Genomic DNA, 27,468 nt, shown 5'->3' with positions numbered 1-27,468 from the left:
TGGCTTCATGTGATTAAAATTAGCACTACTTAGTTGCAAAAAGATGCCCCTTTCTAAGCTCCACCCTCCATTTTTTTTTCCTGATTTTTCAAGACAGAGTTTGTCTGCATAGCCCTGGCTATCCTGGAACCCAGGCTGTCAAAAATCAAAAGAAACAAACAAAAAGACAAAACAAATAAAATGCCCACAAAACAACAACAACAACAAAAACAAAGAACCATGGATTTCCTTTTATGCTGATCAACTGCTCCTGGGAATGAGGACTGCCCTGTGGTGTGGTTAAACACAAAACGATCTTTATTGGGACAGACAACTGTCTTATCAGAAAGTTAAAGAAATGAACAAGTCAAGGGTTAAAAGGTAGGAGACCTCCAGTCTGATCCAGTTTTGACCAGGAATTGCTTGGTAATGTACTGGTTCTGTTCCATTCTGGTGGCTCTCCAACTGGCAGGCTCAAGCCTCATGCCTGTCTTTGGTACCAGATTGGTTGTGAAGAAACAAGTTATTTTATTTTAGCCTTCCAGAATGTAGCAAAGATGGTCAGATGGCCTTTCCCAAGCGAGGGAGACTGGGAAAGGCTGGAGAATGGCTGAGCTGTAAAGTCAGAAGTGCACAGCTCCTACTGTGCCCTCCTACCATGCTGTCTTGGCAGTAGCTGACAAAGGAAAGTGGTCTCACACATGCCAGCACTTCATGCTGCAGGAGCAGATGGCAATGCACACCATCACCTGCCAGGGTCTGCTGGTCCCTGGAAATGCAGAACTTGAGCTCTGATGACCACAGTTGGGAGCTGAGAAGGATTTTTTAAGAGCTGGGAACCCAGAAACTAAGACCAAGGAACTCTTGAAACCCACTGCAGAGATGCATCAGTTTGTCAGTAGTTACACAGCAAACCAGTTAGCAGTTCACAGATTTTGAAGCTATTTCCCACCAAGCTGAGTGGAACATGGAGGCTGGCATGTCTATGCCTTGTAGAAATCATGGTTTCTGTATAGACACAGCCTGCTGTCCCCCTCGGTGGGCTGGAGACACTTCCTGCTGTCTCTGGTCAGGTGGCAGCTGCCAAACTGTGTTCCTTAGAGCTGGGGTTCTTTTCATGGTGATTTTGCCCTTTTTCAGCCTCTGGGGCACCGTGAACTCATACTTAGAAGGGAAGGCTGCTTATTTCTATTCAAAGCCAGAAATATAGCCAAGCATCCTAAAATGCACAGAGCTGCCCCATAATGTCTATACAATCTGAGATGTGGATAGCATCAACTTAAGAAACCAGGATTGGGCCTGGAGAGATGGCTCAGTGGATAAGAGCACTGTCTGCTCTTCCAGAGGTCCTGAGTTCAACTCCCAGCAACCACATGGTGGCTCATAACTATCTATAATGTAATCTGATGCCCTATTCTGGCATGCAGACAAAGCACTCATAAATAAAATCTGAAAGAATGAAAGAAAGAAAGAAAGAAAGAAAGAAAGAAAGAAAGAAAGAGAAAGAAAGAAAAGAAAAAGAAAGAAAGAAAGAAAGAAAGAAAGAAAGAAAGAAAGAAAGAAAGAAAGAAAGAGAAAGAAAGAAAGGAAGGACGGACTGGCTTCCCAGGACAGAAGCATCTTCTTGAATCGTGCCTCTCTAAGGTGAGCCTGAGATCCACAGGGGATCTTGTTCAAACATAGATTCTGAAATTCTGGTTAGGGTCTGGGAGGCTCCAGGACACGCCACCGTCCCCAGATCCATCTGAGTAGCAAGAACTGTGTGTGTACATCCTCCCCCCCCCACACACACACACCCCATTTCCCTTTATCGCCATCCCCTCCCCCAGCCTTCCCTGTCACATTCATTTTGAACCATTCTAGGGCCTGTCATCAAGAAACATGTGGTGGTATTTAAACTCCACTGCCTAGATGACAGTTCCTTAGCAGCTGCTGCCTGTTTGAAGTTCAGGGAGTTGATGAGATCAATGGACTCAGAAGGAAAAAAGAGCCCCAAGGGACCCGATCAAACTGCATGCGCGCGCGCGCACACACACACACACACACACACACACACACACACACACACACAAACACTCACACACACCAAACAGTCTTGAACTTCAAGACCTTTCTCATATGGTCTGAGACACACTGATGCAAGCAAATTGCTTTAACACAGTCATTTCTATAAAGGATCAGAAAGTAAATAGTTTAGGCTTCACAAGTCATATAGTCTTTATCAACTGTAGAGAACAATTGGATTCTGGGAAATAGTCATAGGTAATATGCAAATAAGTAAGCATGATTGCACTCTAATAAAGTTTTATTTACAAAAACAGACAGAGAGATGAATTGGGTCCCAGACAATAGTTTACAAATTCCTGTTCTAAGTATTTTTAATTTTTTCGTGTCTCCAGTTCTTGCATGTAGTCAGTGAATTTTTGTCTTAAATAATTCCTATTTCTTCATCAACAGAGATAAAAATAATGTAGAAAAAACCTTATTGAAAGGGAACTAAATCATCATTTTGAGAAGCAAATGTCTAGAGGACAAAGGGGAGCAGATTCTGTTTCTTCCACTGCATAACAATGTGAAATGTGAACTTGTCTTTATGCTAGCACAATCATAATTCTCTGTCTTCTCGTGCTAGTTTTTTTTCCCAAGGAGTAGGACAACACAGGGTGATAAATAAGGAACAGAACATTGTGCCCACGGGCTGACTTTAAATTTAAGTCTGTTTTTTTCTTAAGCATTCATCTTCTGCTCCTAAGACCTGTGGGGGAGGGGAGCACAGCAAAGACTGCAGTTCTCTGCCATCTGACCATGGATGTTCCTTGAAGCATTGATTTTCCTCACCATGGTCAGTTTCTAGAACACGGGTGAGGTATCACTCCTCCCTTATATGTGCTTGTATATAGGTATACATGCATGCATATACAGAAACGTGTATACACATATGCACACAGACATACACATATATGCAAACAGACATGCACACTGATGCGCGTGCGTGCACGCGCGCGTGCGCACACACACACACACACCACTATTCCAAGGGTAAGAAAAGTGTATGTGTTTCAGGAAAGTGGAGGGACATCTGGGGAACCTCATTATTTGACCCAATTATAACAATTTTCTATATTTTGACAATGAGTCTTTCTGCACAAAGTAAATCATTGAACATCTCAACAGTATAATGGAAAAAATCTCAGCTATCTCTGCAGTCAAATTATTCTTAACAGCCGCTGATTATCTAGTGAACATTACAGTGTGTCAGAGACAGAACCCGGGTTGTAGTTCAGATTCATTCGTTCACACAAAACCACATTTAACCAGTGTTGGGTTTTGTTTTTTGTTTGTTTTTATGGCTATCAAGTTGTTGGGGCATGATTTCTTTCACTAGGGACTCTCTGGCCCTAATTCTCTATTGTTCCCCATCCTGAATGCCAGGTGAGGTGAGGTAGCTAGCAGGAGTTCATTCCCACCCTCGTGGGACTTATCCTCACCAGAAAGATTGATAAAAACAGAAACTCGCAGATATATTAGCACTGTGATATATTTTAAACGGACAGTTCATTCTTTTCCCTCTAAGCATCACTGCCGCTTTCATACCCAGATATTATCATTGTGACCATTTTAGTTTTGCAACTCACAAGGTTTTAAAAGTTACCCAGCCAGGACGGAATATGAGCTCTGAGAGGATAATTCTGTCTTGGGGACCAGAGAACTGCTAGCTTCAACCAACCTCCAGAGCTGCGATCAATAACAGCATTTTCATAGTTCAGGGAGCTAATTATAAACCGTATCTTCTTCAGCTTTAAAATCTGGAATGCCCTAGTGCTGCGCTACACAGTGGTTTGCCAGAGACCACAATACTGATAAGCAGGATTTTGTTCCTGCCGTTTACAGTCTTACGTGCTGGAACTGCATCTCTGGCCCCTACCAGGTCAATGGTGATCACTTTATCCAAGCTGTGGGCTGCGTGGGGATGCCTCTGCCCTTATTCTGAACGTATGTATTGAGTATCCACAAGGTTCTGGGTTCTGCCAGTTCTGTGAGAACACAGGGGGTACGGAGAACAGGGTTACTCCTCCCTTGCTGAGCCATTTCAGCTGCAAATTTATCCACAGATTTTAAGGAACTGAAATAGGGTAGGCAGCTTAAATAAAACTCAAGTGAAAGAGTAACTGACTGGCCATGGGATAAAACTACCTCTAAAGGAGTGGCCCCCTCACACGGGGGAGCTGCCATCTGGGTGTAGACTTGAACGAGCAGAAGTCAGCCATGCAAAGGAGAAAGGTGCTCCCAGGGAAGACTGAGCTCACTGGAAGGAGGAAGAAGTCTGCAGCCACAGCCAAGGTAGAGTACGCAAGACATGTTGACTCGATGACAATGTGTATAGAGAGGTGCGGAGCCAAGTAAAGCAGCACCTTGAAGTTTGCATAGAAACTCTGGTTTTGCCAATAAAGAAATTAACCACAGAGCCACCCTCTTTGGAGACAAGTATGCACACATTGCTCATCTCTGAGCTGCCCTTGCATGCAGGAAGACCCTAAAGGAAAATGTGAGGTGGTGAGTCACCAGAGAGAGAAGCTTCTCTCAAGAGCAGCAAGCCGAGCTAGTGATTTCATGTCACGTCCCCCGGCACGGTAGCTTCTGTTTGACAGGATTGCTAATGGACACTGGGCCTGAACATGGATAACTTCTGTTCTCGGCACAATACTTTTCTTCTCATGGGCATGCTGCGGGACGATCCACAGGGCGCCTTGGACATGTGAGCTTGAAGAGGTACAAGCTAAGAGGCTCGCCTTCCTCATATCCACTAGAGCAGAATAGAAGCAGCCTTCCTCGCTTTTACCTCAGCCACAGAACTAGGAACCTGTCCACATGCATCTTAGAAATGTTTTACTGCCAGGCTGGCTGGGGGAAAGCCTTCGTGAGAATTTATGGTGTTTTGTAGGTTGTTGAAGTTGACCTTCCTTCCACCAAATAACTTACGTAGAAAGTCCTGCAAAGATAATGGTGCCCACTGGGTACCTTTCAGAAGATCCTCTTTTCTTCCTTGGGAGAGCTCGTCTGCATCTCTGCTCAGATGGCTCGTACATCATCTTAGCATGTCAGGGTCCCCTCTCCATCTTCTGCTAGATGAGGCCCTGAAAGTGACTAAATGATCGAAGGTCAGTTTTTGTGATTTTATATACCAGAGAGACGCAGCGAGAAAAGTGGGGAGTGGAGCCCAGCTCCTCTTGCGCTGACAGTTGTCAGTAATTAAATCGTGTTAAACATTACTGGAGGTACAACATGATACCCAGTCGGCGCTGCGTGTGAGGCCCACACCCCGGGGGCTCAGCCAGGCCACAGTGGGAAATTCAGGTAGGCATCTGTATGAAAGCGTGGACAGCCTTCTATCTTGTTCTCCACACAGTACGGTATGGCTGCTACTTACACTGAATTTACATTGCATTCGGGAGTATGTATAACAAAGAGGTGTTTTAAATGTATCCTACATCCTATCACGTAGAGACTTGAGCACCCATAGACTGTGATATCTAAGGGGGTCCTATAGCCAGTCCCTGCTGGACAAAGAGAGACTTTCTCTGGAGGCATTTCCAGGATTAAAATTTGAATTTTTAGGAAGAGTCCTTGATTTTTATACAGCTTTTTTGAGGTATGGCTTACATAAAATGAGGCAAGCATATATTCAAATTACACCATCTGAATCTTTGCACCTGTGATGTAGCTATGTAACATCCTGTGTAGCTATGTCACATACAGGTGTAGCTATGTCACATGCAGGTGTAGCTGTTTAACATCCAGGTGTAGCACCACGGCTCCGGGCTTCTTTGTTTGTGGAGTTGAGTGGGTGGAGAAGTAGGAAAGATCTGGGAGGGGGTGGGGGAGGAGAAAAGTGTGATCAGAACATATTGAATGAGAAAAAACTCAATAAAAGAAGAAAAGAAGCAAGTCTTTGGTACATTCAGAAGGAACTATGAAATGAAGCAGACCATATTAAGGAAAATAGTCCTGAAGCCAAAATACAATATAGAAGACAAAACTAAACACAGGCTGAGAGAATATTCTACATGGCTCAATTAAGTGTTTGCCAGAGGCTCGTGTGTTCTTGTACTGTCTCATCAAGTGTTTAGTCCCTAAATGTGGTCACTTTGGGCTCTTGTGTTAAGTACTTTTAAATTCCAATGGCTGCAGAATGGCTTTCTGTACTTTTTGTGTAGGGTCTTCTAGACTTATCTTTTGCTTTCCTCCTCTGTCCTGAAACCCATTTCTCCATCAGCTGCAGTAACTTTTAGTGAATAATGGCAACCAGAACCACAGTGTATTTGTCCATTTTTGCACTGGTTGGCTCTTAAATTATTTCCACTTCCATTGTCCAAATGTGTCTGTATATTTTTTGGAAGATATTTACTAACTTATGTTGAGTATATAACCAGGAATGGAATAAAAATGGTAATAGAAAATTGAGGCCTCTCCACTTGGGGTTGTATGCACAGGGGAAATGATGCTAGAAGCCCCTCACCCCCACCCACAAAATAGTTTTATTCATTATTCATGTATGTCTACATACATTTAGCTTTAGATATTGCCACATACTCTGAAGGGCTTGTAGCATCGAGTTAGGTCTCTCAGGAAGAGGACATCTTGGATCTCACTGGGAGGCCAGGATAATCAGTGGCAGGGGTAATAATCGTGGCCTATTGCAGTCAATGACCAGAATTGGCAAAATGGCCAAACTTTTCCATTGTGACAAGGAGCGTCTCTATAGAGCACTGTTTTAAGATATGCAAAAGCAAATTCCCAAAGTGCACATCTCCCACTATCTTCAGAATTGTCTCTACCTCAGCCCTGACGATGGGAAAGCACTTCAGGAATGGAGACCCATTTCTCGGGGTACTAGCTCTTGGATAGTGATTAAGGTCACTTCTTTATTTGTAAAGGCCCCTCCCTAGGGAATAAAGGAATGTCCCAGGTACAATTCACATCTTCTGGCTGCTGGAGAGTTCATCACTGAGCAAGCCAGAGAATAGATGTCTCTTTTTCTCCACCTAGGGAGTCACATAGTGTCCAAGGCATTTGAGATGGGTAACCACCTGCCACCTAGGGAAACAGGTTAAGCAGGAAACTGCTTCAGGCTAGCAAAGTATTAAACTAGACCAGTACTTTAGAATTAGATTCTAGGCTTACTTTGGTAAGAAACAGTCACTGGCCAAATAGCTATCATCTGTCCTACAAAGCTTATAGAATATGGTTACAATTGGAGATGCAACAGGAGTGTTTGGTGATATAAAATTCTAAATAGAGGAAAGTTGCATAGGATGCTCAGTGAACTCTTCGTAACTCATAGGGCTTTGGAGAAATTAACAGCTGGGAAGGCAGATGTCTATTGATGGTTTGAAGCTTCTACTTTCTCTGTGTAGAGAGCCCCGTGCCATGTAGACATCATGAGAGCCTTTTGTATTGTACAGCCATATTTCACCCAAAGAAACCCCCAGACTGAGAGTAATAGTGACATCTCCCCACCACACCGCTATACATTTGCATTAACTGTACTCTTCCCTCCTATCCCCCACCCACCAGGCTTGTCTGCTGAAGGTGGTGCCAAGCGCCAGGAGCACCTATCCCGGTTTTCCATGCCTGACCTCAGCAAAGACTCCGGAATGAATGTCTCGGAAAAGCTGAGCAACATGGGCACGCTCAACTCCTCCATGCAATTCAGGAGCGCAGAGTCTGTTCGCAGCCTGCTGTCTGCACAGCAGTACCAGGAGATGGAGGGCAACCTTCACCAGCTCAGCAATCCCCTGGGGTACAGGGACCTGCAGTCCCATGGAAGGATGCACCAGAGCTTTGATTTTGATGGTGGCATAGCGAGCAGCAAGCTGCCGGGCCAGGAAGGTGTGCACATCCAGCCCATGAGCGAGCGCACCCGGAGGAGAACTACTTCCAGGGATGAGAACCGCCGCTTCCGCCCTCACCGGTCCAGAAGGTCCCGACGCTCACGCTCAGACAACGCCCTGCACCTAGCCAGCGAGCGGGAGGTCATTGCTCGGTTGAAGGAAAGGCCCCCTCTGAGAGCCAGGGAGGACTATGACCAGTTCATGCGCCAACGGAGCTTCCAGGAGAGCCTGGGGCAGGGGTCCCGGCGGGATCTGTACAGCCAGTGTCCCAGAACTGTGTCGGACTTGGCTTTGCAGAATGCCTTTGGGGAACGATGGGGACCCTACTTCACGGAGTATGATTGGTGCTCCACCTGCTCCTCCTCTTCAGAGTCTGACAACGAGGGCTACTTCCTAGGAGAACCCATCCCCCAGCCAGCCCGCCTACGATACGTCACAAGCGACGAGCTCCTGCACAAGTACAGCTCTTACGGTGTGCCCAAATCCTCCACCTTAGGTGGTAGAGGACAGTTGCACAGCAGGAAAAGACAGAAGAGCAAAAACTGTATCATTTCGTAATGTGATTGCGGTCAGGGAACGGGGGGAGGGCAGATGGAAGTTAAGAATGTAAACTCAGAAACGTGCACTGTTGTGAATTCTCAAGTGCTCTTGGGGATGGTTTGTGGGGGAGAGGTGGAGAATGCTCTCAGTAGAGGGAGGCAAGGCTGCAGGTTGACTTGGTAGATACACTTGGTGTCACAGTTTTGGGCATGTTAAATATGATTTGCACCTTTCACTTTGGAAACATAGGCTGTAGAGGCCAGGGTAGGTCATGTCCTTCCAAAGTGGAGTGGCCGTCCACTAGATGACACTTGTAACCTGCTCACTTATATTCTTTCTGGTTCTCTTCCTTTTAGGACCCCTTTTCCAGTAAATACTTTATTAGCCAGGACCCCAGACTAAGTTATTTACATGTCCATTGTAAATGCAATGTAAATGAGAGTTCTGATAAAAAAATATTTTTGTATTTTGTAATAACAGAATTTCTATATCGTACGATTCCATGGGGACTTGCATGCATGTCCACCCTTATCTTTGAGTGGTAGTAAAGGGTGGCCCAGGACCACCTGGTTTTTTGTTGTTTGTTTTGATTTGGTTTTGTTTTCTTTCTATACAAATCTGTTACTTGTCAGTGAGACTATTTTCAAAGGAGTATTTTCAATTTGGCTTTTTTTTTTTTTTTTTTTTTTTTTTTTTTTTTGTGGCTGAAAAAGAAAATTTTAACCATTCTACCCAAAGCGTTTTATGCTCTAGTCCATCTGAAGGAGCCATCTTTAAGTCTGCTCCCGCCCTCAGTAGAATTTATCCTCTACAAAGTAAGTAAGTTTTTTGTATTATTATTATTATTATTATTATTAATTATTATTGCAAATGTCGCTTTTGCTGATTAGAGATAACAACCAGTGTCAGTCCAGTTCTGTGAGAAATGCCATCCTTGTTTTGGAACCTTAAAGTTGCTTAATGTCGATCTGTCCCCTGGGGGGATTAAAGTGACCGTGAGTGGTGCCGACGTGTGCTGTCAGCATGGCATTGTTTCGAATGTGGAACTGTTTGGTGCTCATGTTTCCTGGATTGTATTTTCTGCTTTCTTCTTCCAAGGCAGACAGAGCTGCTGCCTTAGCCTGACAACTGTTTGTCCTCATAGCAAATGAGCTTCAGCGGTTAGCACTGAAGGACAGAAAGATGTTGGGGGGGTGGTCCCTCTGGGTGTAGTGGTGTGCACACATTACGCACGGGTAGTGAACAGAGAAATTTGAAAACAAAAAGCGGGTGGGGGGAATATGAAGGAAAGTCAGGGAGAGAGAACTTGGAGAGAGGTGACAGCCACCTTGACTAGTCCTTAGTGCTTTAGAGAGAACCCAGTTTGGCAAGCTTGGTCACTACAAGAGCTGTTTTCTTACCCAGGAGGGTCAAGCTGCTGAGATAATAGAGTGACAACATGGAAAAATAGACCTTGTGGCAAGAGACATTTCCATTTTGAACTTTGAGAGCTGTTGGACAGACAGAAAGGCCCAAGAGTAAGTTTGCTTGAAGAAGACATTTCATTGCAGGTGAAATAAATACATAGTGAAGCAAAACTTCTCCCCTCGCTTCAGTTTTTAAAGATGAAGCGCTTGCTCTTGGTCCATTCTCTTCCTCTCCTCAGTGGATTGTGGCAAAAATCCATCAGAGAGGACCCACCGTTTGTGAGATGTGCCGTCCCTGTAATGCACAGTGTGTCTCAGTGGCCATTTGCCATGATAAGGCGAGCATGGTCTCTTTTCAGTATAGTACTTAATATTTTCTAGGGTTTTTTTTTTCTTTTTTTAATGGAGAGAATGTGAAAAGTGGCTTTTCAGACACCATCCTAAATGGGTCTGGGGAAAGGGAGACTGTAAAGGAAGTGATGATGACACTCCATTCAGGATGTATTAAAATGATTTGCTTTTTAGGTATTAATATGACATTTGTCATTGTCACTGATTTTTTTTTAAAGCAATGCAAATGTTGATCGTGGCTGTTTTCCGCATGCTATCTTCATATCTAAATGTTTCATTAATTATCCAACCTCTGGAGAATTAACTCTATTACGTTTGTATAGTAAGTTAATAAACTGCTTGGCAAACCGTTTAAGAAATTAAATAATGCAGCACCATGCCATTTAGTGGCAGGTTTCTGGTAGACATTGGGTGAGTCCGATTTGGAGCTTTGAGTCTGTTGATTGGTGAGAATTAAAAGGCGCTATTGGGAAAAAGGAAAGCGACAGGGAGTAGATCATTTGGCAAATGGTTGAAACCGTTTCTCCTCTCTGGCCCCAAATCCAATGAAAGAAATTCTCCTGCTGAAAGCCATTTTCTTGCTCTGTCTTTGGCACAGAACCTCTTACATTTCCCAGATACCCTCTGAATAATCCTCAGCCCAAAGAAGAAAGCCGCATAAAAACTGCCTAAGTAACATCAAGTCTAGCTGTCCAAAGAACATTCAAGACCGTTCTGACCAAAACTTAACGCATAAAAGAATGGCAGACTTCGGGGTCAGGCTGTCCGCCAGAGAAGCTCGCCTCCTTCTATTCAACCCTTGGAGATTTCTTCCCATTCTAAAGGCAGCCAGGTGCCCTACAGAGAATGTCATTTGAGGGAGGCCAGCTTCTCACAATGGTCCTTCAAGTGACTGACCAGTAACTGACAGCATGTCACTGAGCCAGAATTTCTCTGCTTGAAGTAATAACACCCAGAATCTCATTCCCAAAATTCAAGTGCATTCTTTTCTGAGGTGAGAAATGAAGGTCCTCTCTGATTCCTCCAGTGTGCCCTTCACTTCCTATTGGCACAGTTTTCCTGGTGAGCAGGGCCTGGACTCAGTTCACTTGGATCATTGCTTTGTCTCTTGAGGACTGGTTTTCAGAAGAACAGTCTTTCCCTACATTTCTCCTCTCTGATGATGTGGTTGACTTTCCCCCCACCCCCACCCCCATCTCTCCTATTACTGGGCTGACTTTTGCTTAGAACTGTATCTCTACGGTTCAGCTCATCTCATACTGCTGCCAGATCCAGCACCAGCTAAGCCAGCTCCCTTCTCCAGGCCAAGGAGTGCGTTAAGTCATTGAAGGTTTCCTGAGTGGCTGGCTTTGCTAGCACATCCCACCTTTGGGTTTCGTGCTGATGCTGTAGCTTTGAGTATGGGAATCAGACCCCCCCCCCCGCCCCCAGCGCGCACACACACACACACACACACACACACACACACACACACACACTTCTGTCCTGATTAGTTCTAGATTCTCTACCATGTGTGAAGGTGAATGAGGCAAGGGAAATCAGATCTCATTTCCTTTTTTTTAACATGCATAAAGGAGAGTTGCTGGCGCTGGTTGTTTGGAATCCTCTTTCCTCATTCTGAAGGCCTTCACTGACTGTCCAAGCAGCTGCGTGAACAGTTTTGGATGTTAAATACAGAAAGTCACAATCTTTTCCCTATAGAATGCTCCTCCTACAGAGCTGTATCAGGATGGCGTTCTCTGCTCCTTTTCTGGAAGTTTCTGCTTCTTATGATCTATTAACCATTTTTACACTCAGGTGGGGCCAGTGGTGGCATGAGTGTCGTGCTTGCTTTGCTCTCCCGGCTACTTTATGGATGATGAGCAATGGATTGCTGCAGACTTTCCAAGGAAAGTGAACTCTCATCCCAGGCATCTTTACAATATTCCAATAAGCCAGGCCTAGTTGACTAGAGCTGGCCTTCTTCATCTTTTTATAGCACATCTTATTCCTGAGCTGATCCTGACCTGAGTCCAGAAAGAAGCAGTTCACCAGACATTTAGGAAGCATCAGTCACACAGAAGTGGGAGACTCCATTTCCTCTCCTTCTCACATTGTGGAAGCTGACCTCTTAGGCCAAGCCAGGCTCTATTTGGCCTACTTTTTTCATGCTCAGGGTCTTTGCCAGTTATGTGGGCTGCTCCTGCTTACTCTGCAGAGGTCAGGGAAGAGTCCATCTGGTTTCTCATCCCACCCCACCTTACAGGGACATAGGACACTTAAATTCCAAAGAGGAGTGTTTTTTGCATACTCCTAATAGAGACCAGATGCTGTGCTTCACAAAGATCCACCTATGAACAGCAAAAGTGGAAAACTGAACCAGTGGCCTGTATGTCACGTGCAAGCAGCCTTCACTGGCACCTGCGTGGCATCTTCGGGCTCTGCAGATCAAGTTCCACAAGCTTCCACTACTGATCTTGAAGGCAGTTGCAGATTCACACCTTTGGAAAAGCACATTTCTTTGAGCATAAGGGAAATGGGAATGGCCCATTTGTCCTCTCATCAGTGGCTTGCCCCAGACTATGCCTGTATGACCATCCAGAAGCCTTGAAGGTCAGGATGGAGGAAGGATTGCTTTCTTTTTCTGTTTTCTCGCATTAGGAGCCCAATCAACACAAGACCCCTGAAGAGCACAACTGTTGGAAGCTATTACTGTTAAATAAAGTCATTTCTTGCTTCCAGAACCAGCCTCCCTTAGAGGAGTGAAAAGGAGGCTGGACAGGTCACGTGCTGTTAGCAGACATTTCTGTGGCTCAAATGCGATGAACTCACAAGATAGATGTCTAGTTCTATCTTGAACACTTTCTAAGAAAACCTTCTCGGTCTGGGCATTTGGCCATGCATGTTCAATAGGTCACCTTTCAAACATTTCTAAATTTTGGAAGGTTACCAGTGAGGTTGCCAATAAGACCTTCTCTTGAGTTTATCGAGTTGGTTTCCATTGTTTTCAATAAAGTATTCTGGTTTCATCCTGACCCCAAGTTAACAACCTAAGATCCGCGACTCCTCCATATTCTTCAGCAAAGTAGGCCAGCACTTATTCTCCTAAACTCATTCTTTCCTGCACAGAGTTGCTTTGGCCAGATCCTATTTAGCTCCACATGCATAATAAACAAAACCTCAGAGGGCCCAAGAAGGTGAAGCAGGCAGGAGTCTGTGTTATCTGTCGAGTGTCAAGCCGTTTGTTAGGAAGGCCTGTCACAGGCCTTCGGCGTGGGCTCTGCCAGAGACTGTTCTGAACACTTTGCTTGAGATCCGTGCCCTGTAAAGTGGATATGATGTTTTACTGATTCTGTAATACATTTGTAAACCTCCAATAAAATTTGAATAAAAGAAATGGTGTCCTTCTTCTCAATCCTCGCTCACTTTCCAGATTTTGAGTGTGGGCTTGGCCTTTGGGAATCTTAAAGAAGACATAAAGGGCGCGTGTCAGGGGGTGGTATTTACAGCGGAACTTGGGCCTGATTTAGCAACATGATCATCCAGCAAAATAACTATAACAGGTCCTACCCTAGGGCCTAGGACTTCCACCCAGTCATGGGCTTTTGACCAGGATGGCAGTAGCAGACATAAAATTCCTTCCCGTGAGACTCAAATCCAATCAGGAATTGGTTAGTTATTCCATGACAAGCATGCCACGATTGCATCAGTAGGTGGCCATTGCCTGTGAGGTATTGCAGGATGCAGGGTCCAGCACTGGATTAGAACATTGGCGTCTTTTCTCTCTGTAGCACTCTGCATAGCATGTCATGTCCGATGCTCTGAAAGTGAGCCAGCAGGAAAGACATTTCCTGGTTAGTTTGAATTGATTTCTCTACGTCCTACACTGAAAGCATGTTGTATGTCCTACAGCACAGTCTTATCGTGTCATTATTGTGGGTGACCAAAGGTGCTGGCAACAGCCTAACAGGTTCTGGAATCCTCTGAAGCATTTTTTTAAGTTGTATTTTACAACTGGCTTTCTAGCTAGTTTCCATATGACTTTTCACAGATCTTCATTTTTAATTAACCTACCCACTATCCTCACTTCCATATTCCCCCTCTTTTCGTGTGTGTTTTATCCCTCCACTTACAGATCATAAGTTGGGGTGTGAGATAGTAGGCTTCTATATTGCTTTTCACACCCTGTTCTTTGAAATATCCCTCCCCATCACCCCATGATTTCCCCCATATTCCCACACCTTGCTTAAGCCTTTTCACCCTCAATATTCTACCTCACTACTTTCATTTTGCCCAAAACCTACCACTCCCTCTTCCCCTTAATCTGCTCCCCGAAAGGCCCCTTTCCTGTTTCCTGGCTCCGGCTGGTATTTCAAGTTAAACACAAAACAAAAGATTTGAAGCTAGGGTCTACATATGAGAGAAGACGTATGATGTTTACATCACTCAGTGTAATTTTCCCACAATGTCATGATTTCATTTGCCTACAATGTCATGATTTTATTTTTCTGTAACTGAGTAGTATTCTACTATGCATATGTACCATATTTTTCTTATCCATTCATCTTGGTGCACATCTAGATCGATCCCATTTTCGGGTTATTGTGAGTAGAACAACAATGAACATGGATGTGCAAGTGTCACTACAGCAGAATATAAAGTCATTGGGTATATGCCCTGGGATGGCATGGGTGGTATAGGTCCTATGACAGGTCTATTTCTAGTTTTTTGAGAACCTCCAGACTAATACCCAAAGCAGTTATACTAGTTCCACTCCCACCAACAGTGTATAGGAGTTCCCCTTGGCCACACCCACACCAGCATCTGCTGTCATTTGTATTCCTGACGATGGCCATTCTGAGTGGGATGACACAGTATTCTTAAAGTAGTTTTAGTTTTTATTTCTCTGATGGCAAAGGATGCTGAGCACTTTTTAAAGTACTTCCTAACCATTTTCATTTCTTTTGAAAATTTTTTTGTTCAATTGTTTAACCCATTTTTAATTGTTTTATTTTTTAATTTCTTTTTAGTGTTCTGTGTTCTTTGTATATTGTAGACATTAATTCCAATGAACAGCTAATAAAGGTTTTCTCCCATTGTATGGGTTGCCTGTTTGCAGTTCCCTTGGCTGTGCAGCAGCTTTTTAATTTCATGAGGTCCCATTGTTGATTGTGGTCTTATTTCCTGTGCTGCTGGAGTCTTATTAGAGAAGTCCTTACCTGTGCCTATACGGTGAAGCAAGCTGCCTGCTTTTAGCTCTAGCAGTTTCAGGATCTTATTATGAGGTCTCTGACCTATTTGAGTTTTGTGAGTGGTAAGAGATAAGGATCTAGTTTTTTGGTTTTTTGTTTTTTGGTTTTTTTTTTTTTTTTTTTTCATCTTAATATCCAGTTTCTCCCGCACTATTTTTCAAGGATTCTACTTTTTCCCCAGTATAAACTTTTGTGTATCTTTCTGAAAAACCAGGTAACTGTAGTTGTGTGGACTTGTAACTAGGTCCTCAATTCTTCCATCAAGCCATTTATCTGTTTCTGTACTGGTGCCATGCTGTTTTTGTTACTATGGTACTGTAGTGTAATCTGAAATCAGTTATCATGATACCATCAATGTTCTTTTTCTTTGGGACTGTCCTTCCTTTTGATGACTCTATGTAAACTTTTGGACTGATTTCTGTAAAATCTGGCCCTGGAATTTTGGTTGAATTTGTAGATTGCTTTTGGAAGGATAGCCATAGTCACAGTATTAACTCTTCCCATCCATGAACATGGAAAGTCTTTCCATCTTTTAGTCTCTCTTTTAATTTCTTGTTGAATGATTATCAATATTTAATATTGATTTATAATTTTAATAAATCAGTAATTTTATACTCCTTCATCACCTTTATACCCAAATAACCACACAGAGAGACTAAGATATATTTAATTAGCCTAGAGCACAATGCTGCACAATAATTACTCCATTGTAAACCTCCTAGCTAGTATAGCTTCCTCCCATTCAGATTTCCCACATTATACTTGATTTTACTCATATCCTAGGTCTGGCTCCTTCTTCCTGGTGCTTCCTGGTCCTCTCCACACACATCCCTCCTGTCCTTCCTGCTCTTTCTCCTCCCCTCACTGGCCCAGGATGTCCCACCCTATTCTCTGTATTGCACAGCATTGGCTAGTTGGCTTTTATTGGCAATACAGAGAACAAATGGTGACATGTTTACACAAACTTGAGACAGGAGAGAATTAGAATAAACACCGAAATGCGAAGTTGTCTGGATTGAAACCGGACAATGGGGTAGAGAAATCAGCATTTGAATAGACAAGGGTAAACTGTATGTCATCCACAAGAACATTATGCCAACATTTTCTTTCTTCAGAGTCTTAAAATTTCCATTGTACAAGTCTTCCTTTCCCTTGGTTAAGTGCATTCCTTGGGGTAGGGAGGCTGGAGGAGGTAATTTTGTTTGTGTTTGTTTGATAAGGCAGTTGATTGGGGTTTTTTTTCTTTTATGTTGTCTATATGTGCCTCTGTGTCTGTGTGTGTGTATGTATGTATGTATGTGTCTCTCTGTGTGTATATATGTATGTATGTATGTATATATGTATGTATGCCTCTGTATGTGTGTGACTGTGAATGTTTTTGTTCCCTTGATTTCTTTTTAAGTCTGATTATTATTGGTATGTTGGAAATCCAGCTAGATAACAGTGTTTTCCAATTTAAAAGAGTAATAGTGCCTTAGACTCCATAATGAAGCCATTGGCATTTCAAGTGCTATCAACTGCAAATGCAGAAAGCAAAAATCAAGAGTTCATGGCCCTGAATTATAATCAGATGATTTATAATATAATGAAAGAACCATCATTAAAGAAGTGAAGATTTAAGAATAATCAAATCCATATAGATTGGGGAAATGTTACTGAGAAATAAGTTTTTATTAGCAAATGGAATAAATTATCATATTTTAACATACCTACTTCATGGGCCTAGTGCTAATTACAGTGTCATTGTTTATTGGAAAATGTGCCTAAGCAAGCAAGGACAAAATCAGGGCACACTTAGTGGGTAATAGGACTCATACTGAATTAGAAATAGGTTGCACACTACCACAATTTAATAAAGCTCCCATGGCAGAAACATGCACAGAATATGTGTGGTGGGGAATAACAATTATGTTTTCTACCCAGTAACAAAAATATTCTAGAAAGAGCAAATCTTATTCTGGAAAATGCTGCCATCCAAAGTTCTGTCGACAGCAAGGCTGTCCATTTGTCCTGCAATCTAGAACTTTTCTCTTATCCAGTTATCAAGTGGAAAACAGATCTTGTTACCTGAAAAGAGACACCATAAAATTAACCTATGGTGGGGCTGAGGGGGGACACAAAGAACTATGAATACATACCAAAGTCAATAATAGACTTCCCTAGTCCAGAAAGAAAAGGAACTATTGACCTTTCATTTCAAAATTATTGCCAGATAAAGGCTCAGAACATGAAGTTGTCCATTTATTTCTAAATTCTTCCTATCAAGTTTTCTAGGTGGTTTCTCTGTTCTTGCAGAATGAGAATTTGAAGAATTTTGTACACTGAACATGTTTGTTGCCCACCCGTGTATCCTAACTTCCATGCCAAAGTTTTGCCCACTTGTAGGATTCTGTGATTGGTAAAGTAAGGCAGGGTTCACTCTACCTGTTTGTTGCCATCATCTCAAGCCATAGCAAACTAAACATCCATGTTGAGATGTTCAATCATTGCATAGAAGCAGATGGATCCCTGGGTCACTGTGTTTTCACATGAAAAGAATCGCTTTAAAAAAAGAATGTTTCATCGAGTTAAACTGAAAAAAAAAAAAGAAAAGAAAGAAAAGAAATCCCAGAGGAAACTTTGTACTACCACCTAATCCAACCTGCTTGATTAATATATAGAGATCAGTACCGAATGATCTTGAAGGTTCATTTCAAAGCTATAAGATGCAGCCAGCGGTGTCATCTGATGATCAGAAGTTCTGAAGGCCGATTGGCTGGGTGCTTTGGGTACATAGGTCTTCTTCATTGATTGGTTAGTAGTTGCTTCGATTGGGATAAGAATTCTCCATGAATTAAAATCTACAGCCTCAAAAACACAATCTATGGGCTAGAAGCCACAAGGAGGTGCTCACCCACAGTACTCACTGTTGTATTCATGAGTAAGTGCTCAATAAACATTTGCTTACTTCAAAGATATAAAAGAACTAATCAAACAGTTGAAATGACCGTGCAAAAGATTATGAAAATTGCACTGAGTCTGTAAGTCACTGATAGGCTTCTCTTGAAAGCTGAAGGAAGACTTTCCCCTCCATAGAACAGCAGAGGCTTATGGGAGAAAATCTCAGAACTGAGCTCATTAGGTGGTATACTGGGCTCAGATAATTACTGAGCCCCCACTGTAGGCATTATGGATAGGGCAGAACAGCAAGTCAGGTGACTCACCAGTCTCACTGGCAGCTGCTCTGCTTTGTCATATCTTTTTCCTAATCTAGAATTTGCTGTATCTGATCATCTGAGTTACCTGATATAAAAAATTAACCCATGGAAGAACAATACACCCACTTAACAGGCCACACCTGTCTGGGGCCTTGACTCCTAACGTGCCTGTCTTTTGTGTCCCATTGTGTGGTTCTCCCAGGACTTCCTCTTCTCCCTGAGAAGCCTTTGAATTGAGTCCATGTCTCTTAACCTCCATCCTTATCCTGAGGACCTCCAACCTCATGCTAAAGAAAGGTGCTTCCTTCTACAACTGCTGGACCAATGCCTGTTTCCATTTCCTACTGCTTCTGTAATCACACCTCCAGCCACAGGAGTTCAGAAAAATGAATGTTTTCAAGAGGGTCTCTGTCCCCAGAGAACTGTCCCAGTCATCCTCCTTATGATATCATCTGAGATCACTCAGAGCAGCAAAGCTCCTCAGAGCTGTCACACACATGTGAAGCTTCTCCTCTTCCCCTCATTGCAGGGTCGCCACACAGCTGTGAATGCAAGCTGACTACCCTTCAAGAGCTGGGATGGAGGGTGACTTGCAGCAGCCACTGAGTGTTTTGAGGACACTCAGCCTTTCCCCAGGACACACATGCCTCTAAAACATGTTTTTGTAAGAGCAGACTTTATCAGAATAGACCTCTCCTTCCTCCTCTTCTTGGCTCTTTATTCTAAAAAAAAAAAAAAAAAAAAAAATTAATGCCATGAAGAGTATTTTATAAATGGCTTATTTTTAATATTGGGGCTAAATGTGGGACACAATAGCTCAGATCAGGGACAGGTTCCAGTGTCACACTTTGACATCTGCACAGAGTCCTTAGAGTGGGCAGTACGCTGCTTAGAACAAGACAAACTATACAGGAATCCTGGAAATAGAAAGGACCCATGGGAGCAGAGGCACTTGCGTGATCACTGGATCTTACACTGCCAGCTTCATGGAGTCAGCTTCTGCTGCTGCTCCTTGCTTCCATCCCACTGCTGAACGTATGCCTGTGGCCCGTGGTGGCTATTGGGAGCTTCGTGCTCTGGTTAAAGAACAAGTATCACAATGAGAGCAAGCACATCCAAAATGTTAGGTGGGAGAGAAGGAGCCTTCATTCTGCTTCACCAAGACTAGAGAGCTCCCCTGTTGGGGCCCAGGCAATGGACTTCAAGAACCCCTGGACCTATAGTGGGCAGAGAGAGCGAGGAGAACACAGGCAGAGCAGGTCAGGTTTAGTGACATTTCCTACCTCTTTGTTCATCTACCTTATGACACTCAGCTTTCTCTGCCCTCTATTTACTTACTTACTTACTTACTTACTTACTTACTTACTTACTTACTTACTTACTTACTTAGAGGGCAGGGTATCATGTATACAAGGCTGATCTTGAACCTCCTATGTAATTATGAATGCTTTTGAACTCCTTGTTCTCCTGTCTCCTCCTCTTGCATCTTGGAATTACAGGCACACATCATCCTGGAATTACAGGTGTACATTGTCATGCCCTGCTTCGTGTCATGCTAGTCAGCATTCTATCACCCCAAATAAACAACTTATCATATAATGAGGAACTATTTATTTTAGCCTGTGGTTTCAGAAGTTTCTACCCATCATTGTTTGGCCCTGATTTTTTTTTAAGTCCATGATAGCACAGTCCATCATGGCAGAAGCACATGGTGACAGTCAGTTCACATCATGGTGGCTGGGAAGCAAAGAGAGTCAGGAAGAGACTAGGAGAGTCCTAGCCCAGTGTTTTTCACAAGCCCCACCCCAAGGTTTCTACCAATTCCCAATAGCACTGGGGGCTAATGGTCAGACCTTCAGCATCTGGGGACACCTACAGCCACAACACAGTGTTTGTTGCAAACAATACGCTCTGGCGGAGCACCTAAGGAGGCACTTGGGGTGTCCTTCAGCTTAGAATAATTATACTTGTTCAGATTAGAAGTTCTCAACAAGCAGGAATGAAAGCAAACTTGCTTTGGTCTAGATGGTCTTTACAACAGGAGGCTTTTAAAGCATTAAGAAACAGCATCTGGCTGGAGGGTGGTGGCACACTCCTTTAATCCTGGCACTCAGGAAGCAGAGACAGGCACATCTCTGTGAATTCTAGGCTAGCCTGGCCTATAAAGTGAATTCCAAGGCAATTGCACAGAAATCCTGTCTTAAAAAAAAAAAAAAAAATGAAAGGTTGGGGGGGTAGGGGGAAGAAAAGGAAAAAGAAGCAGCGTCTATGAGAGGCCGACAATCCCGTCCTCTCCGCTTTTCTATTGCCCACTTCTTACAAGCAACCACAATAGTTGTCCATCCTGGACGTTGTACTCAAGAAAACCACATTACCTTGTCCAAACAATAGCAGACTCATCCCTGTGCTCGTACATTTTACATATAGCACTGGAGGAAGTAGTTCTGTTCTAATTAGGGTGGGGACTTTCAACTGATGACATGTGTGTACAGTACATCTGGATATAAACTGCAAAATGCTGCTTTCTGAGTATCCCAAGAAGGGCGGGCATAGTGTGCATACTTGGGTTGACATCTGCCATTGGGGTCTTGTATCTGGGCCTCCCATTTTCTAGCACTTTGCTAGAGTTCATTAGGACAGACAGTGTTCCCCTAAACTCTAGGATCCCACTCTGATCAGGAGGAAGGGGGGAAAAAAGCACCCAGTGTCAGCAATATAGGCAGCGATAGACCCCTCCAGTCTTCTCTGTGTCTATTAGTATCAGAGCCAAGCTGAAATGCACCATGCACAGCCCGGAAGGGGAAGCTGGGTAACTGATGCGCTCGCTCTGTGTCCTCTGCCAGCTCTTCCGTGTGCACGCACCACATTCGCTTTACTTTGTACCTTCAGGATTGTACACCACAACCCTGAGAGCAACTTTCTCATCTTGATATTTGATTTCAGCCCAGGGAGGAGGAGTTTGAGCTTTTTTTTTTTTTTTTTTTTTTTTTTGGTTTCATTTTTGAGCCAGAGATTTAAAAGAAAATATTTTATGATTGTATTCGGTTTTGTTTTATAACACAAGAGCCAGCTTCCCATATTCTGCCCCCTGTGCCAGTAAATGCTCCATTGTTCATGTTTGATTTATGAGCCTGACTCGCTGAATGACGAGAGAGCAGCCACTTGACATTTTTCTCCCAGCACAGAACAGCTGAGCTTGAAAGACTTGGAAAGACCATTCCATATAAGAAGAAAGGAAGCGTGTGCCATTGTGCATAGCCAAATGTTTGCCTAGGCACGGGATAGCATGATTCCTAGGTTCATGACTTTGTCCTAGGTTTGGAGACAAAGAATTATACACATTGAGTGAGCCTCACAGCCCTTAGACTTGTTCAAGTTTGTTGGACTTGCTGTTAAGGTCAAGGTCTGGCAATACTGTAAAGCTCCTGAGCTCAGTGCTAAAATGACAGACTCCCTTCTCCAGCTGGATTCCTTCCTCTCCACCTGATCTGAGGAAACCCCAAATCCTCTAAGGAGTGTCTCATAGCTCTTGGGGAGATTACGGGCACAACCCTTTCCCGATAAGAAACCTGTTCAGTGTGCATCTGAGGATTCCCGAAAATACCTTCCCCCATGCTAAATGAGATGTCTCGGTACCATAGCCTTCAGCCAATGACCTTTTTCCACACCTCTCACAGTACCTGGAGTTCTTCCCCGGCCCCTGCTGCCCATAGAATAATTTAGTACTGTGTTCTCCCTTCTTACGTTAGACTGTGCTACTGCATGTAAATTAAGTATCCCTGGCACTCCTACCCCAGAAAAACAAACACATTTAACCCCCGAAATCCCTCCATTTGCCCAAGATTTATAATGTCCCTAATTCACAAAATAAACAATCACTCACTCCATTCCTCCACCATGACCATCTGAGACTTATCATTTATTCTGGGCAAAGAAGGGCTCCCCTCCCTCTGCAGGCTACCCTTCACCATTAAGCAGAGTGTCAGGGCAGATCGCTACCGCCATCTTTCTCAGGATGCTCTGCCCACCCTCAGTGCTCATCTGCAAAGGCGAGCAGCAGGCTGTTCTTGAAGCAGCCATTATGTCTGCCTGAATCAAACCAGACTCCCACTACTGCCTCTCAGTTTTTAGAGCCCTGAGCTCCCTACTGCCACCTGGCCTAGTTGTTGGCAGCCGAGCTAAAAGAGCAGTAACACTTATTTTGGAAAGATCTTTTCTCCTGGACCTCTGGCTGAATGGAGATCGTCTGGCCCAGATCTCGGTCCCATGTTCCACCCTTCTCTGCTCAGACACTGACATTCCTGTGAGGGGCAGAACCTTTGATTCATGCTTCACTCTTTTCTGCCCGGAAGCAACCAGCACTTGAGCTTCCTGCAGGAGAAGCACCCACTTCCAGCTGGGTGGTATCTGGTATCCCGGGAAACTCAGAATGACACAAATTCAAGTCCCTTAGGGCCAAACAAAAGCATTCAGTTCAGAGACTCAGACAATGACAACTCAGAATGCCTGCCATCTCTTGGAAATTGGGTTGATTGTCCAACGTAGAAAGGAATATGTCAGTCCTGGCTATAGGTATATATGGAAAGATGAGCCATGAGGAATTCTGGGACACACACATCAGCACAGTATACTGTCCTATGGGGAACTCAGAAATGAGAATGGAGGTCCTAAGAGGGATGCAACTGGGAAGGTTCTGATTAAGATATCAAGTGAGGCCTCTTGGGTATATAATGTGATGGCTCGCACACAGAGAAATCAGTCTTCTAGGAACAGAGAGTTCAAAGTGAAACAGCTGTGTAAAGAGGAGCACTCAGAGCATCCAAGTAGGGGAAATGATGTCAATGTGAGTAGAGCAGGGATAGCATAGTGTGGGGCTAGCCTAGGAGCCTAGCAGGTAGAGCGATCCCAGGAGGGCAGCACCAATGTGAAGAAAACCCTGGGTGAGTCGAACAAGAAGGGTGGTGTTGGAGGATCTGAGAAGAGCACCAGTATGGTACAAAGAGGAGCACTCCAATGTGAGGAAGATGCAACACTGCAGTGTGGGTGGAGTGAGAACGGATGTAATGGGGGGAGGACCAGTATAGGAACAGTAAAGACGGGAGCACCAGTGTGGGTACAGTGAGAACAGGAACACCAGTGTGAGTACATAAAGGATGGGAGCACCATGCAGGTACAGAGAAGATGGGAGCCCCAGTGTGGGTAGTGGTTAAGAACATGGGGTGGCAGAAGACTTATAGAAACAGGAGAGTGGGCAAGTCACACCAACAGCTGGGGAATTTTTAGGTCTCAGCGCCTTTACCTATGGCAAGAAAATCATGTTTAAGTAGGAGAACATAGTGTACTATAACTTAGAAAGGGTGATTGTTTTTTAAGGAATGAATTGTAAGCAATAATAGACAAGGCAGAAAATATGTATATTAGACAGAATCTGTGTTCCTATAACAAATAAATTTAACAAGGGGACATTTATTTTGGTACAATATTTTAGTTTATAGTCCTGCCTTAATGGCGTCTGGGCCCTTGCTGAGGCCAAACATCATGGTGGCAGCTGGCAGAGGCTACCGACTCCACTGTGCACAGAAAACAGAGAAATAATACTGGTGCTCAGTGGCTTTCTCCTTTATTCCATTTTATTCTGTCTGGGCTCAAGACCTGTAGTAGGTTACTGGCCAGCAGTGTAACATATAGCTTTACCTCAATGATATATTAATTCTTCAATATATATACTGAAGTAATGTTACTTAAGCTAATAATAGAGTCTGTGGGTCTCCATAAGAAAAATAGACTATCTGACAAAAACAAAAACAAAACCCCAGTACCAGGCAGAGTTGTTAGTTGTTAGTCAGGGTAGTCCAAGTAGCTCCCAAAACAATGTAGGTTTTTATTGTTACCTTTAGTCAAAGGTAATCCCTATTTCTGAAGATACTGACACTTCAAACACAGTACTCAGAAGATCCAAATTGGATCTAACTTAAAAGCCTTCTTCCTACTGTGTAGCTCACAATACCAGAAAGTACTATGTAAGCTACCAAAGGAGGGAAGCAGTCAATAGTCCTATCTAGATGTAATGTCACTGCAACAATGGCCAGAATGGCAAGACATCTCTAAAGGTGCAACAGTGGCGTTCACATAATGGTGGTAACCAACAGATGTGTAGTTGAACGTAAGGCCCACTCAACAGGAGAAAAATCATGCCTGTACTATAATTTTAGCCAATTGCATGGGGCAAGTGAGGACATGGTCTCAGAAGAGAGCCTACTACAATTACTTTACAGTAACTAAATACCTAACTGCACTCTAAAGCTCATACCCACTAGTAAGTGTAGCTCTTCCTCTTCATCAAAGCAGTTTTTCTCCGCAGAAAATGGAGACCATTGCAGACAGTGGATCATGTTGAATGCAATCCCAACAACTACGTCTGCAACACAGCTCCTGTTCTAAGGCTCAGGGAACACTATGGATGAAAGGGTGCAAAGATTGTAAGAACCAGAGGACTAGGGATTCTGCTGTGAGATTGTGTCCCCTAGAAATGACAGGGAATCTTCACCCATAATTCCTCAACAATATGGCTGCCTAAACAAGACCTGAACAATGATAATATCAGTAGATGGGCTAACAAAAGGGAAAAATATTATGGAGTCCCACTCCTAGATAAATATAGGCAATTAATGACTACTGAAAGAGGAGAAAGTATCCTCTCCCGGGGATGAGTCTCCTAATTGACTATCCAGTTCAAGACACACTAAATGGACTCAGCAGATTTTATATATACATATGTGTGTGCATCTATATGTAATAATAGTAAAAACAGGCCATTTATTTGAGGAGTGAATGGAGATTTTGCACAGGCAGAGATGTTTAAAACAATGTGACTCATATGGACCTTTGGGACTGGCTGATAAATTATGGTGTTTCTTGGAGCAAAATGGATAAGAAGACTTGTAGCCTTTGAACTTTTTCAAACCTACTTTATTTGGGATTCTTTAATGCTTATACCTCCCTTCCAACCCACCTACCCTAAATGGAAGAGAAAAAAGGTTAATGGGAATAGAAGTAAACATTTTTAGACTCAGTTCCTTGGAGTAATTCCACTGGCGTTGTCAGCAGGATTCCAGCTGACAAATTAAACAACAAACCATCAATTCAAGGAAGGTGACTGCAACTACAGCTGCTGTAACCCGGAGCAGCAGTCAGAACCTGGACCACAAACTGGAATCCAGAGCAGCAGCCAGAACTCAGAACCTCAAAGTGTTTGCTGGAGCAGTTTTCTCTAGGAGCATCTCAAAGTGGAGTGATGAACAGCCAAGACCAAAAAACCCCGCCTCTTGTTTTGGCCTCATATATAATATCTCTTCTCAAAGTCTGTACTGGGATGTTTATCAGTTGACAAGGACCATGTCCCCTCCCCTCAAGAGATGATTCCTTTTCTAGTGAACAAACATCACCTGTTCTCTCACAAGTCTGTTTTCAGCCAAAAAACACTGCACACACTTACAGAAGTCTGTTTCACATCCCACCATTTGGATCAAAACAAACACATGTTTGCATCCACTACAAAGTCTAGTTGGTTTTTGTTTGATCTCCATATACAGGAAAGTTCTAGAACAATTTTAAAGCCTGTGTTGTGTTGTAGTAATAAGGAATCACAGCCCATCAACCTATTTCCACATTTGAGCCACAATTCAGAACCCTTTGAAGGAAGGGAAAAACAAGATCTCCTGAGGAAAGACCACGTTACAATACAAAGGAGGTTTACCATTAACCTTTCTCCAATTCTCTCCCAGAGGAACCTATAGCCTTCTACTGCGGAAATTGTACTTTGGTGGAAAGGAGATAATATTTGGGGAGGGAGCTATTGGATGCTGGTTCTGAACTGATGGTGGTTCCCAGAGATCACAGAAAGCACTGTGGGCTTATGGAGTTCAATTGATTGAAGGAGTTTGGCTAGCCTAGCATCTGACACACAGTGGGGCCAATGGAACCTTGGACTCATGTGGTTATTTCCCCAGTTCTAGAATATATAATTGGATAGATACACTTAGAAGTTGACAGAATCCCCACATTGGTTCACTAACCTGTGGAACAAAGGCTCATTATAATTTAAGAGGCCAAATGGATGCTTTGGACATTATCTCTAATGGGAAAACTAGTAACATAAAACCAGTATCTCCTCCCTTGATGGATTAGAGAAGTTAGCACCACCATTAAGGTCTTAGGGGTGGTGGTTCCCACCACACCCCTCTTTAACTCTATTTCCCTGTGTAGAAGATAGATGGATCAAGGAGAGCGACAGTTCACTATCCACAAACAGCCAAGTAGTGACTCCGGTCGCAGCTGCTGTGTTGTTGAGGAGGTTTGGTTTCCTTACTTGAGCAGATTAATGCATCTCCTGGTATCAATATGCAGTTATTGTTCTGGCAAATGCCTTTCCCACTATACTTTTCCATAGGGACCATCAGAAACAATTTGCTTTCAGCTGGCAAGGCTAGCAGTATAACTTACAGTTTTACTTCAAGGGCATATTAATTCTTCAGCCCTGTGTCATAACTTAGTTTGAAGGGATTTTGATTACTTGTCTCCTCCACAAGGTATTAAACTGGCCCAGTCTATTGATGGGAAATAAATCCAACCAAAATCCAAAGGCCTTCTACCTCAGTGAAATTCTTATGAATCCAGTGGTGTTGGGCATGCAGACATAGTCCTTCTATGAAAGACAAGTTACTGCACCAGGCCCTTCACACCATCAAAAAAGAAGCACAGTGTTTAGTAGGCCTATTTGTAGCCTGGAGGCAGCACATTTCTCCCTTGGGTCTGTTATTCCAACCACACACTAGGTGACTCAGAAGTCTATTAGCTATGAGTATTGCCTGGA

General features: G+C 43.4%; 1 protein-coding gene across 4 annotated transcripts in view; it reads left to right on the top strand.

The window, feature by feature from the left end:
- The window catches only part of Prickle2 (prickle planar cell polarity protein 2), a 353,881-nt gene extending 344,921 nt beyond the window's left edge, over nt 1–8,960 (top strand). For all 4 annotated transcript variants that reach the window (XM_051154935.1, XM_051154934.1, XM_051154937.1 and 1 more), the window contains one exon: nt 7,555–8,960. In XM_051154935.1, the coding sequence (XP_051010892.1) occupies nt 7,555–8,429 (875 nt within the window). In that variant the 3' untranslated portion in view covers nt 8,430–8,960. The remainder of the gene's footprint in view (nt 1–7,554) is intronic.
- The last annotated feature ends 18,508 nt before the right edge of the window (nt 8,961–27,468 follow it).

This window comes from Acomys russatus, chromosome 13 (genome assembly GCF_903995435.1).
Source record: "Acomys russatus chromosome 13, mAcoRus1.1, whole genome shotgun sequence".
NCBI lineage: Eukaryota > Metazoa > Chordata > Mammalia > Rodentia > Muridae > Acomys > Acomys russatus.
The sequence above is the reverse complement of the archived record's forward strand: the minus strand, read 5'-3'. Positions and strand labels throughout refer to the sequence as shown.